The 14,440-nt window shown below is 36.9% G+C and overlaps 1 protein-coding gene across 6 annotated transcripts in view; it reads left to right on the forward strand.

Annotated features, from left to right (window-relative positions):
- The window catches only part of DACH1 (dachshund family transcription factor 1), a 366,010-nt gene that overhangs the window by 325,232 nt on the left and 26,338 nt on the right, over nt 1-14,440 (forward strand). For 4 of the 6 annotated variants that reach the window (XM_069802585.1, XM_069802586.1, XM_069802588.1 and 1 more), the window contains 2 exons: nt 3,554-3,697; nt 4,166-4,234. In XM_069802585.1, coding sequence (XP_069658686.1) covers nt 3,554-3,697; nt 4,166-4,234 — 213 coding nt within the window. Of the gene's footprint in view, nt 1-3,553; nt 3,698-4,165; nt 4,235-8,173; nt 8,241-14,440 lie in introns of all 6 variants that reach the window. The other 2 variants (XM_069802587.1, XM_069802590.1) reach the window with 1 other exon arrangement.

Genomic DNA, 14,440 nt, shown 5'->3' on the forward strand with positions numbered 1-14,440 from the left:
CTTTAATAGTGTCTAATTACTTTGCAAGGGACAGTTAACCTCTGGGGCTCACTTGCTGTTTAACACAGACCATGACAAGTCAGATATGTATTTTTGCAGGGCTACAGTTATAACTCTCTTCTTGTCCAGTTTAATTTTCTGAGAACTAGCTAAGTAGGGAATCCTGAGAACACTTGGATTCACAAGCAGTATCATTATACGTTTAACAAACATGCTAGCACTAAGTACACAATATAATCCCATTTCATGCCTTGACCCATTAAAGGGTAGGACTGTCACATCATTAATTTCCCTTTTTTAACTTTTGAGAATACATTTTAAAGTCAATTACTATTAACAATTATCACAGCTGTGCAATGAATCATGCCTTTGTTCACAACTGCCCTATTTTGCTCAGTACAATTCACTACTTACACTTTAAAAATAGTTTTGTAAAAGAGCTTCGTTATTCTTCACATCCTTCTACCTCTGTGTGTCACAACTGCTCAAATATATATTCCCTTTTCGAGTTAGGCAGTCACATGCACAATAGAAAAGGTTGGGGGGGGACCCAACTGACCTTACTTGAGTTTTGCCATGTAAAAGTTAAGCACCTCATTTAAGTTAATATAAGTTCCCTTTCTCGTCAATAAAGAAAGAGATTCGTATGTCCTGTTCTCAGTCAGGTAGGTGGGGTCAATTACACCATGAAGACTTCTTTCTCTTCCCAACTCCAGAGGGAATAGAGTTGACTAGGCTGGACTAGGCACTTACGCTTTCAGCAGTTAAAATTATGCAAAATGAATTTCACTCAAAGCTGTATGTCAGGAAAGAGCATGGGATAGTCCCTTATTTTGGTACTGAAATAATTGACAGTGTTATTTTCAGCATCATGCATTACCTGCTTTTTTATATGTGTCCCTCTAATGATGATACTGCACTTGTAGAAGAATCAGACCAAAGAGGAATGGATTTGAACACTTAATGGTGGTACGCAATGGTCTGTACAAAAGAAAGAAAAGTAATGGATTATTCTTTAAAATGAACAGATCCAAGTAGGAGAGAAAAAATAAGGCTAGATTGTAATTATTGTGAGAATTTATCTTTCAATTAAAGGTAGAAAAATACATAGGAGGCTTTAGCTACTATTAGTTTTCCAGACAGCAAGTGTCATGTCTTAAAGAAAGTTTCACATGTCTTAATGGAAGCTTGAGCAAGATGGGAGAAGTGTGCCTTATCCCTGTTAAGAGTTACCATATGAAAAAACTGAAATACACTTGAAAGCTAAAGCGTAGAAAGACAAGTCACTGTGTCACATACAGGTCAAAACCCATTAGGTGAATGGGATCTTCAGCATTAGGCAACATCTATCTTTTGCTTGTTGTGTTAACACAAGTCAAATATCTTTTTCTTTAGTGTCCACATCTGAACATTTTTGCCGGTTTTTGGAACATTAAATTCACTGCTGCTACTGTATGTTCTACAGAGCTGCTTATTTACTGTACTGTCTCCTTCCTTCTTTGTAAATACTCCAATTAGTGATTCCTAAGGCTGTAGGATGTGTCTGATCAACTGGTGAAAGTAGGATAATATCTCTTCTGTGAGCAGCTACACAGTAAGGGCTTGCTAATTCTGGCTCTGACTGCTGTAGTCACATCTACAATGTGTCAGCCATGATGACATTTTAATTCAGAAAGCAACATATGTTTCCTTCTCATTTATTGCAATCACTTTCAAAGTACTTATAATGAAAACATTAAAACCGTGCAATGATTCAAAATGTATTTAGTTTAGCCTTTGTATAGATACTAGATGTTCTTCGATAGTATAAGCTAATTAGCCTGTAAAGTAGTTGGTACTATACAAAATGAGAAAGGACCAAAATTCCAAAGTCTTGCATGTAAATTATGTAGCTATTCTGACTGTAGGGTATGTGCTTATATTAATTTTGTGTCTGAACAGTTCTGTATAGCAACACAAATATCCAAGATCACCCCAAAAGTGGTTATTCTTAACATATAAATTAAATAGTAATAACAGTGATGATTCCCTTTAAAAGTTTCATTATTTGCATTTTGTGAAAGATACCACCATCACAGGCTACTGGAAACGGGGAGTATGAACTGGTGGAAGTATATTTTTACCTTTCCCAGCATTCATCCCTAGGCAGGTACCAGAGGTTACTTTGGAGTGAGATGCAGGTCTAGGTAGATCTTGGCAGTCAAACCTAGTATCACCTAGTATCTGGTTTTGGTAAGGATAATTCTTTTAGCGTGTGTAAAGAATTCTTTAGTGAGTAGTTCAGTAGATAATTGTTTAGTTAGTGTCAAAATAACAGACTCTCCAGGAAAAGGTTATCCCGGAAGATCTTATGAGAAATAAGCTTCTTACATGCACATTCCTGAAAACCCTAAATGTGCTATGTAAGAAGGCTTGGGGCGTGGTGGGGGAGATAATGATATGCTCTGCAACTTTACATGATTTCTTTAGAGACTCGCTTTGGCTTTTATTGAGTAGGAAATTTAGTTCACATGGTCTTTTTCCATCAGGAATGTGACCTGTGATATGTTCCTTCAGTTAGGGGTCATGCAAGTGTTATTTTGTTGTTGTGAGTCACTGGTAACATGGAAAAGAAAGTTGTGATGAGGTTTCATCCTGCTCTTACGATACTTTTCCTTGTAAAATTTGAACTGAAGAGATACAAGGAAAACATTTTTCTAAATTAGGGCCTTCTAATGCTTAATTTTAAAATACTCCTTCCTTTCTTAATATTTTCCCTCGCATTTGACAAAGCTAAGTAATATTTACTTGGCTGGGGGTTCCAGCACCATAAAGGATTTGCCGTGAGTTCATTCTTCAGGGTTAGTTGGCTGATGGGACAGGACCCAACAGAGAGCAAGAAAGAGAAAAGGGGAAGACAAAGGGAAATGTGGACAAGAAATAAATCCGGGGAAGGGACCAGGCACCAAGAGGTTGGATGGCTTGCAGGAAGCAGCAGCTTGGAGAGGAGCTAGAAAGCTCAGGGCCTTTCCCGAAGGAGTGAGGACCACAGCGGGGGGGGGGGGGGGCTGAGCCCCTCCTGCAGCCCGGGCACCCGGGCAGCCAGATCTCCCTCTCGTGGGAGAGAAGCTGCAGGCAGGTGAGAACTTCTTCACTATGTCTATACTAGCTTGTGTGCTAAGGGCAGTAGCAAAATGGTGGACTTAATCCCGAGAAAACACCTCACGTCCAGAGACGGAGGCTTATCTACATCAGGTGATGCAAAAAAGTACATTTGCTTGCTGGTACCAAGGTTTTCTTATTTGGACATTCACAGTTTCTCATCTGTTCATAAAAATAATATATGCTATAGCTGAATATCATCTACAGTTTTCAATACCATGGTATAGAACAGTAGCTTTCAGAATATTCCAGTGTGATTCCAGCAAATTTCAAGTAATTTAAATTGGTATTATGCAATTAATCAATTTATATGAACTGTTGCAGTTGTAGCATTTCTCGGGACTCTTAATAGGTAATCCTGTAGCAAAGTTTCAGATCCAAATCTGAGTACACTGATTTTCTTTTTTCCTAGCAATAATTCAGAAAAGGCTAAAGAAGGAAAAGAAGGCAAAGAGGAAATTACAGGAAGCACTTGAATTTGAGACTAAACGACGGGAGCAAGCAGAACAGACACTGAAACAGGCAGCTTCAACAGATAGTCTCAGGGTCCTAAATGGTAAGAAGCCAATTTTTGCCTCTGTGTCATTAACTTCCAATTTAAGTGCGAAAAGAAGCTTGTTACATTGAAAATTTGTAACATAATGGAAGGGAAAAGAAAGAAAATCTTTTTTCTTTCCTTCATTCAAGTGATGCCTCTCTCTTTATTGTTTTGTTACTTTATATAGTATGTGCAAATAAACTCACTGGAGAGAATGTTCAAACTAGGACAATTTTATATTATTAGCTTGAGAAGTCAATTTTTTTTCTTCTTCTTTTTCTCCCCCCCCTTTATGCTTGAAAAATCTATTGCTCATTAATCTTCCTAGTCTAACAAAAAATTGTCCTGGCCTCCAGTCATTGTTCAACATTAAAAAAACTGACAAAGGTTGATTGTATTGTAATTCAGCATTGGAGTAACAGGTTGTAAAAAGGGCTATAAGAATCAAATGAAATATGTGTCAGTCTTACCTTTCCATGTTTCTAGACTCTCTGACCCCAGAGATAGAAGCTGACCGCAGCGGGGGCAGAACAGATGCTGAAAGGACAATACAAGGTAGGAATTTGCAAAAGGCTATAAATCTAGATCTTGCTATATGAGTTTTTCCTCAGCTTTAGACTGCTATTCAAGCATGTAGCCTACCATCTGGGCCACATCAAAACAAGTTCAAACAAGGTCAAGTTCATCTTGCTTGTTTATAAGAGAGAATACATTCAGTGCTGATAGATTTTCTTTAAATTAATAGGTCATTTCTGTTTATACAGAGCAATTAAAGAAGAATAATTAATTTGAAGCAATATTGGGTTGAATCTCAGACATACTGAATGCAGTTTTTGTGAATATGTATAGTTAGATTTGAGATAACAATCGTTTTAAAGGTATATTTGAAACATTTTGAGCCTTTTAACTATACAAATGGGTAAACCTAGTGGGTAACATTCAAAGCGTGATGAGAATTTCGTAGCTAATATTCAGTGGCAGTTACCGAAAGGTGTGTTTCAATAAGCTACTCTGAGCATTAACGATAAATAATCTGTTTATTCCCTTCTTGGATTTTTCATTTACCATATCCCATTATTTACATTTTAATAAAACAAATCTGCTGAGTAAATTTATACATGAAATACTAAAGAGAGCCATATTAACTTCCCCTGTGAATCTAAATGTATATATATATATATTGCAAACAGCAAGATATTAGTAAAGAGTAAATTTTTAAGATAGTATTTATGTTATAATGTCTTCTCTAGTCAACAGGCTAAATCTACCTACGTGAATACTAAACAGTAAAAATAGCATTTGTTTTCAATTGTAAATGAAGGAGCATTTTTCAGAGGCAAGCCTAAAATGATTAGCTCCAGTAATCGCTCTCAATTGCCTTTATTTTGCATTTCGAAGTCAATCATCTTAACAGTATCATTTGACATCTGTGTGTTATTTAATCACATTTTCTAAATCCTAAAGAGTTGTTACTGGTGTGCCACAAGGAGGCTGTAACAACAGAATAAAAAGTCAACAAGCTTTTAATGTATTGAGCATATAAACAAATACAAAAGAGGCAATAAGTTCTTATGAAAGACAAATACATGTATATAAACAAAACCATTTAGATTTAAAGCAAGTTATGTCTGCAAAGTCAATAACTCAGAAGTTGGAATATGCCAGATTAAACGTTGCCTGGGAAGTGGGTACATGTTATGAGGTTTGTTATTCCAGAATCCTGCTTTCCTTCCCATCAAATGTATGCCTTATTCAAAGCATCATTTGACATAATTAATTTATTAGGAATCCAGTCATTATGTCATTTTGTTATAATCCAGTCGTTTTGTTATTTTGTTTGGTGCAAAGACAGACCTCTAATTTCTTGGGAGGCCATTCTGTTACACTAGTCACTGCAGTGCCTGAGCATTTTGCAAACATTAATTACTTTATCTTCAGAGAATTCCTGCAAGGAAGTGAAGTTTGGAGTATTCCAATTTGAAAGCTGGGAAATGGAGTCACAGACAGATTAAGATGACAAATTGCTTAACTTTCAAGTATCGAGGACCTAATTTTTCAGGATACTTTGCATTTTTGGCAAATGTATTCACATCACTACTCCTGTTGAATTCAGTTTTGCTTATGGGCTGAGATACCAAGCTGGATATTTATAATATGAGCAACACATAATTACTGAGTATTTTGGAAGTATGTATTCTAAAGGACTTATCCCAAACTACATAGGAATAGCTTTTTAACCATGATTATCCATTCTTTTCCAGCTATCCTCTGCCTACTTACGCTCATTTCATATATTTCCATTTCTGCAACAAATGAAATCAAGGACTTATAGGCAACATTCTCAGTAATGATGACCTTTCCTTGATTCATCTGTCCAAGGTGGTGCCGGTTAGAGAAAAAATCCACAGATGATTATTTAATTGAAGACTGGACCATGATATATTCTGATCGTGATATTGGATCACGTTGCAAAGGCAACCTTAATTCTGACATTTCCTGTCTCTACTTTGCAGTCTTAACATATAATTAAAACAGGGGGGTTTTTAAAGGAAACGGAAAAAGAAGCAAGAAACAGAGTTGTCATTTCTGATAGTTTCATATATTCAGCTTAATCATCATACAACTGTTCAGAACTTGAGATCTACCACAATATGTAACCCTACAGCACAAATGTAACTGTGGGAGCTTGTTGTCATTGTGGATCAGCTGTTATAGGGTGACAGGTTTCAGAAATAGTTCAAGAAATAGTTAATATCAGGCGAGTAATGCTAGGTGTCAGGACTCTTTGTGTTCACTTCCAACATTGGAAGGAGGATTCCTTTTCACCAGAAACTCCCTTCTCTATGTAGCATGTATCCCTGTGTCTCTGTCCCAGTTCCTCCTAGTTTCTTCTTCCTCAGTCCAATTCCAGCTTTTGTCAATGGCTAACCTCACTCTTCCCTTGCTCTACATTACATTGTGTTTCTTTTTTCCTAACTTCACATTCTTCCAGCGTTCTTGTCTGAACTCAGTTTCATGCCACCCTGATTATTTCTTTAATTACAAGCTCTTTCTCTCTCAGTGACCCCCAGCCCCCGTCTCTGTCCGACCCTTCCTGTTGCCTCCTCCTCTTGTCCAGTCATTTTGAGAGCTGCACTGACATTCCCTGTTACCAGCCTTTCCTGTTTGGTACCACATCTCTGTCTGTATTCTCTGCTTCCCCCCACCTCCCCATCGAGCTCACGTTCCCTACTGCTCTCAGTACACATTCTGTTTCTTCTTCTGCATCTGCCTGGATATCGGGGAGGGAAGCACTGAGAGCACTCTGTTCTTATTTCAATATTTAGCACAGCAGTTGTTTCAGGAGTGAGGAGAAAGAGTTGCAGGGAAAGAACTGCTTCATTCCTGCAGCACTGGGATAAAGCATGCTCAGTACAGAAGAGGTCCTTGGAGAATTTAGTTGCAAAACTCTACAAAAGCTTTCCAGTGGGTGAAACTGGGATTTTTCCAACACTTTTTTGAATTTTCACTGGGGCAACAAAGACCATGGCTTTCCAACTTTGCAAAATTTCAATTATGTCCTTACATTTTATCTGTAAATGATATTTTTTGTACTCTAGTATGCACTATAGAAGAATTATTATCTAGACTATACGATATATTCCATAATAAAGAATATAATACTCTCTCTCTCATGTTTCAGGTTCTGGGAAAAAATACTTACTAGGGAAATACTTATGCCTTTCTTATTCCTCTCAAAAATATACCTGTATCTCAGTATCAAAGCTTGTCTGGGTCAATAGTCTCTTTATCCACAATCATTAATTTTTTTTCAACTTACTGTATTAAGCATGCTGTGCAGTTCTATAACTAAGCAAACAAAAGTAGGAAAGCTGCAGCATTCTGTGGGGAAGTGAAATAATTGAAATACCGAGTGTAATTTCAGCATTTAAGAAAATGTTTTGCAAGAAAAACAGCATTTAAAATAAAGATTTTTATCTACTATTAATTATAAATAAAAGGATGCTTGTCAACTTGAAGTTATATTTAATGTCAATATTTTTAACTATCACTTTTGTGAGTAAGGAATACGACTAATTTAAGTATAAAAGATAATTGCATTTGTCAATAAGGGGGTTATGTTCTGTTCTATTTTTCTTCATGTAGCATCATTCAGATTCACTTTTAGTTCATGTAAAGTCTTTTGTAAAATGGGAGAGATAATAAAAAGAAATTTGAATATGAGACTATAAAAAGAAGCAATACAGGATATTTTAGGGTTGGGCTTCGGTTTTTTTAAATACTGGGTAGATAACAGTTTGCTGAAATATCCATAAAATGCTAACAAATAATCATAATAAATAACCCAGTTATGGGTCTTGTATTTTTTAACAGATACAAACAGATACTAAGTTATTAGGAACTGGTGTAGGCACTGGTTTTAAATGTTTTCTTTCTTGCTTCTGTTTAAAATAATAATAAAGCAGATTATCCTCTTCTCCATACATATTGTAGGTTCACTAGATGCCTATGCCTAGCTCCCAATCCGGTTTCCCAAGACCCCCTCATCCCACACAAAAAGGTACCATACAAAGATAATGTTTGACTTTTATATACTGTTTTGTTACCAGACCTCTTACTAAGCACTAGAACAATGACATTTACTGCCGCTCTTACTTTCTTATTTCCACTGACTTTTTCTTCCCCATCTGGTTACTTACCATGTATTTGTCTGCCTACATTATTAATTTTTCTTTTCCTCTATAAATCCTACATTCTCAATTTTCTGTCTCCCAATATTTTCCCTGCCAAGTCCTGTACATTCATCTTCATTCCCTTTAAACACCACTCCCTTTATGCATTATCTGAACTCCTCTAAATATATTCTACTTCTGCACTGTCTTCCCCATTGACCATTCTTTTCATATGGTGTCCCTGTCATGTCTTCATTTTCCCAAATCACTCCCACATTGTTTTGTGCTTCTGTCCAAAACTATCCTGATAAGAACAGGAAGCTTAACCAAATTTTCTCTCTCTCAGGCTGCTATTTTGTTTCTCCATTTCTCCAATGTCTTCTTCATTTCTTTCCTATCTTCTAGCAATTGCCTCATCCTCTACCTTTTCTGCTTTTCTCCAATTAATTTGCAATTTCTACATGCCATCATTCCAGCTGCTTCTGAAACCAGCTCCATCATTTTCTGCTAAGTCTTCTCACCCTATTCAGTTCCCATGAATTCTCAGGCCTATCTTTTTTTTTTTCCCCAATGTCTGTGTTCCAAGAGACCCTTTGCACTTTGCCTGTCCTCAAAACTTTCCTGTCCTACTCCACTCTTTCAGTCGCATTCTTTAGTGCACATTTTGTTCCTTTTGTCCATCAATCAAAATTTCATACCTCAATTCCTTATTCTGCTGCAAATATTCTTTTTATCTTCTAGCACACTATCAGCCTTTCTCCAAATGAGTATGTTACCTTACTCTCCCTGTCCCTTAGCAAAACGAACTTATGCTTTCTAAGCCCCTTCCCACCGACTGTTTCTTCTTGCCTTTTTCTAGTTCTCTATCTCTTCTGTAGGCTCATATTAACAGTACAGTTAAGTGTAATGCTAAGTGGCTTCAGACTATGCTTTCCTGATGTAAGAAGAAGAGCCACTCAGCTGCCATGAACATAAAAGCTTCCAGGGCCATCTTTTTCCCTCCCAGAAAGGACAAGGCAGAAAATGGAGATGTTGAGCAGATACAGGAATAGAGAAAGAAGACAACTGCTACTCAGCACACTGACTGCATAGTCCCATATGAAGTTACCTGTAAGGCCTTTGAAGGCTACTGAGGAATAGTGAGAAGGAAATTATGATTTAACTTTCCCCACACCAAGAACCTAGCGTGTGCATTTTGCTGCCTAAGTACTAGGGGAAAGCTACCCTGCAGCTGCCCTCCACATTAATAAAAATTGCTTAGATACAGCTTCAGTCATTTGCCTGAAAACCTAACCTAAATTGTTTTCTGTGTTGGTTCGAAACTTGTTTAATCAACTTTTCAACAAGCAAAATCAGTTCAATAATCTCAGCAAATGATAGTCCTTGATTGTTTCTTGCTATATTTGTGTTTGAAAGATAGCTATCTGAAGGACCTCCACATTGAAAAGGAACTTTTGGTGGTTCTGTGAAGCATGTGTGCACAGTTCCATTTCTGTTGTATAAATCTTGGACAAAAGCATGTGGAAATGTGTGATGATATTTCTTATGAGATCAAAAATTTTATTGGAAAAGGCTATTATCAAGGCTGTAAAGTCAAGCATTCCAAAATTAGGAAATGGTAGAATTAAGGTTGTCTTCCGCACCTTTGTTCAACCGTCTTTGTGTATGCATCATGATATAATCTTTAATTATATGATTAGATACTGTATTTTTCACAGTACCCTGTCTCATTCAGTGCAGGGGACAAGGATGTAGTTGAATAAGTGGATATCTATCCAATATTTTTTTATCTTCGGTGCTCAGTGTATGTTCTCATGCTTTGTATAATACCTGGTTTATATATAATACTTTCATCATTAGACATCATGCTTTACAGAAGAGGTGTGAATGATCATCTCAATTTCTTTCATATGTTAAATCTTAATTTTAGCATTTCCTAACAGTTGAGTGTTTTGCTTAACCATTTGAATAACGTCCTAGGTAACCATTTTCTAGGGTTTTCTTTTTAACAGTAAACTACAAAGAAGTTTCACTGTGACATGACATCTGACAACCTTAAGGACTTGAATCTTTAGATTCACAGTGATAAAGCTAACAAAGTAACTGATAAACTGTAATACCTTATGAGCAGTGCAGTCTAAGGAATGACCATTTTGCTGTGGGGGTTTTACAGATACTTGTGGAGATAAAGACAGACAATCTTGGGATACATTTCATGCTCTTGGGCACAGAATCTTCCTTTCATTTTTCTTGCAACCTGTATCACTTTTAACAGTGTCTTCATCAAGCTTTCTCATTCATGTTTCTTCCTTGTCTCTGGCCTTTGTATCAGTCCTAATAACCATTTCCAAATTTTATAATCTCTTTGTTGCCTCTTTTTTTGTCTCATCTTTCAATACAAGTTTCTATTTATATCCAGTCATAATTCCAGCCTCTAATTTTAACTTCTTACAGCTAATATCCTTGTTAATCAGCTAATATCCTTGTTAATCAGACGTCTCCAGATATTGGCTCATAATGCTCTATCCATATGCTGCATATCCAGTTACTTGTCAAGATTTCTCCCTCCAAAAGACTTGAGATGACTTCACCTGACTTTCTTGCCCTGTCTGTGTTCTGTCCCCCATCTTTCCTTCTATTCTCAACCACTAAGTCCTGTTCTTGTCTAGTCAGTCCAAATGACTTAGTCCCCCAACTTCAGTCTCAGTTCCTGTCAGCCCACTATTTCTTATTACTAGCTCCCTTTCACAGTGTCTTCCAGTGCCCTGGTTTCTGTGTTTCTATGGGTTTAGCCAGTCTTAGTCACTCCTCCTAGTCACATTTTCTGTCTTTATTTCCAATTCCAACTCCATCAGACGACTTGTCCTAATTTCTCTAAATCTTAAGTTTTATATGAGCTTATGATTGTAGACTTAGAGAAGATTACCATTGGCTGCTAATCATAGATAGGACACATTTTCTAGTGCAAGACTACTCTCAAATTCATCCATATTTTTTTAAAAAATAGTTTTCAATATCCTCAAGTGACAGGACATCTATTTCTTTTCTGGCAACATCAGTTCTCCTTGCAGCACATTTAACTAAAATGTCTTTTCTTTAGTCTTTCCTTCATTTATTTTGCCCATGATATTGACTGTGATGACCAGGATCAAGTCCATTTCTTTTATCCATTATCCTTCTGTAGAGTCCCTTCAATAATTCCATCTTTATCCCAGGGCTTCTATCTCCTATCTTTGCATTTCTGTCTGTTCCTCTCTATGTCTCCCTTCCTCTTAATCAAAAGCAATTTCATTTGCTCCCATAGCTCCTCAAAGATGAGGTCATCCATCTGCATAATGCCATGTAAACCAATGGTCATACATTCTCTACAGTATGAATTGATTAAACCCAAGAAAAGAAAAGCACCTGATTCTTTATACATTTTACCATTTTTTCTTGCTTTTTTTCTCATTAAAACATCTTAGAAATGTTAAATATATATATATATCTCAACTTGTAAATTCTACATTTTTATTCAGTTGATACTTGCTTATCAGTTATTCCATTTTTATTGCTGCTTAGTAAGTACTATGGATTTGTTGTTACTCATTTATTATGGCATGGGTCTTCTAGCAGAAAGGTGCTTAGGTTTAGTATAGAGCCAGGATTCTCAAATGGATTTATCAGGTCATTTTCAGAATGAAAATACACTTTCGCTTTCCCACGTGACATTCCTTCTTTTCTGCCACCCCATTTCAACACTGTTGCAGCTTCCCTTGTATCGTTGCTTTTCCATTCTCCTTTCACCTCTCTTTCAACCCCCCCCCGCCCCCGCCAAATATTACTTCTGAATATCCCCAATCTTTCTTACTACGCCACTTCTTTGACCTGTGAGGCAATGTGTGTGTATGATCTGGAGCTCTGTGTTTGCTGGTTGACCAGGTGGCTGACTAGGAGCTACATGCATTCTAAGGGATCAGTGACAAGCTAGGAGATACGCATTTTCTGCTGGACATCTTGTTGCTGCCTCTTGGCAGCTGGGCAAATCAAACAGTACATGATGCTTCTCAGCAGCTGATGGGCCAAACAAATGGTTTTTCAAGCTGCAAGAGACCCACGGCCCACCTGTTGTGCAGGCCTGCTATAAAGGTTGAACATTTCAGCAGGGAAAAGAAGTCAGGAGCTGGAAACAAAGCTGTCAGAAGCCTGGAAGGCAAAGGGATTTTTTTTTCTAGATATATTGAATAACTGCCCAAGGAAACATCTGCTACTTAGCTGGGCTGTTTATGGAAACAAACAGCTGACTATTCTAGACCCAGAGAAATATAAAAAGGTTCTGTGAAGCAGCAATGACAAAATAGTGGACTGGGTTTTTTTGGAGATGAACTTTTCTATGATTTTTAGGCCTCTTAGCCTGTTATTCCATTAGGCCAGATTTTTTTTAAAAAAAGAACCTAATAATTTCCATTTAATTTGTCAATAAAAAGTCTTCTTTCAGTTTAGGGGTCAACAAACAGTAAGAATGTCTGTCTATGTTTGTGAAATACCGTGTCTTGTGAGAGTGTGATTTTCAGCAATCTGACAGATAGGTTTTGCATTTTTCTTTTTACCTGTCTGATTACCAGGTTTCTTCCTTAAGTTTTCTGTTCTTCAGGTTTCTGAAGTTCAGTAAGACAACTGGTTTCAGTCTCTACAGCTTTGGTTAACTGCAGACATAAGACAGGACCGTCTCTGTAATGTGACTGCCCTCCTTAGGGTTATTCTAACGCCTCTAGAGTGGTGATCTGAGCTGCCAGAAAAGTGTGAAAAAGACAACAGAATGGAGCAAAACTGTTGTAGTGACCCACTAGGGAGTCATGTCTGCTGTCTTGTTATTGATCCTTCTCCGCATGCCAGAGTTTGTCAAACAAATTGATGCACTGGTGAAAACGTATGCCCATGCACTGTTCAATTTTAGAAGCTGAAGGATAGTGTGTTTTCTGCATTGCTCTTCTGCTTTGTCTTTCTTATGCTCAAAAAAAAAAAATTTTCAGACCTAGTGGTTGTATTAAAGGGGGAAAACTGTTAGAAGTTTAGTGTCTAACCCTCAGTGACATTTAGTGGAGCTGTTTTACTAGCTCCTTTTGGTTAGTCCACCCGATTCTATTTTATTTTTGTTCAGTCTTCCTAAAATATTTGCTGGTTAAACATTGTTCCTATTTGCAGTAACACATACTTATAATGCTTCATTTTCCTTCTGATTAGTGCCTTAAACTTCAGCTGCTTTTTGACTGCACTGTGTAACACCTTGTATTAATGTCAGGGTCATGCACTTATTATTCATCTGTACAGTGCTATGCACTTCAGTGAAATTATATACATAATAATAAATAACAACATTAATCTGTGTGCACCACCTTGAATTTCATTACTGTTGCAGAAGGTATATCTCTGAAAATAGGTTCTCTAGTTTTTACAGTTTTTAGAAAGAGATGGGCTCTCTCCTTGTACACTAATTTAAATATTTTATTTTATTTCCCCTAAGAAGAATAAGCCTTACTAGCTTTACCAGCTCACAAGTTTTAAAGACATTTGTTTTACTGATGGCTTGGCAGACAATCCAGTATAGTTCAAATTTTAAACCTAGATTGTACATTAGACATTTATGACATCTCTTGCTAGTTCGTCTGTCTTTTACCGTTGAAATCTGAATACTTAATGAGGAAACATACAATAAAGATTTATTTTGCTTCATATTTCCTTGACCATGAATAAATACTGAAATTATCTTACAATGCCTGGAAACCAAACAGTAATAAGTATGTTCCCTATCCCCCTGCCCAGGAGTCCAGCACTTTGGCAGGTTTTCAACCCAAGCTAATCAATTAAAGACAACATTGATTAACTTAAACAGAAGGTGGTATTGATTGCAGGCAGTAACCTATAAATAGATGATTGTTTCATAGTGTTTGTAGGTCGTTGTTAGCTACACCTTTAAACTTTAAGGTACATAATCCTGTTACCTATCACCCAAAGAGCAAAGGAAGGGCACGGAGTTAATAAACAGTTACATATATGTTGCAAAATATTCTTTCAGAGCCCTCTCATTCAACACTGACACTCTTCCATA

This window comes from Haliaeetus albicilla, chromosome 15 (genome assembly GCF_947461875.1).
Source record: "Haliaeetus albicilla chromosome 15, bHalAlb1.1, whole genome shotgun sequence".
NCBI classification, from domain to species: Eukaryota; Metazoa; Chordata; class Aves; order Accipitriformes; family Accipitridae; genus Haliaeetus; species Haliaeetus albicilla.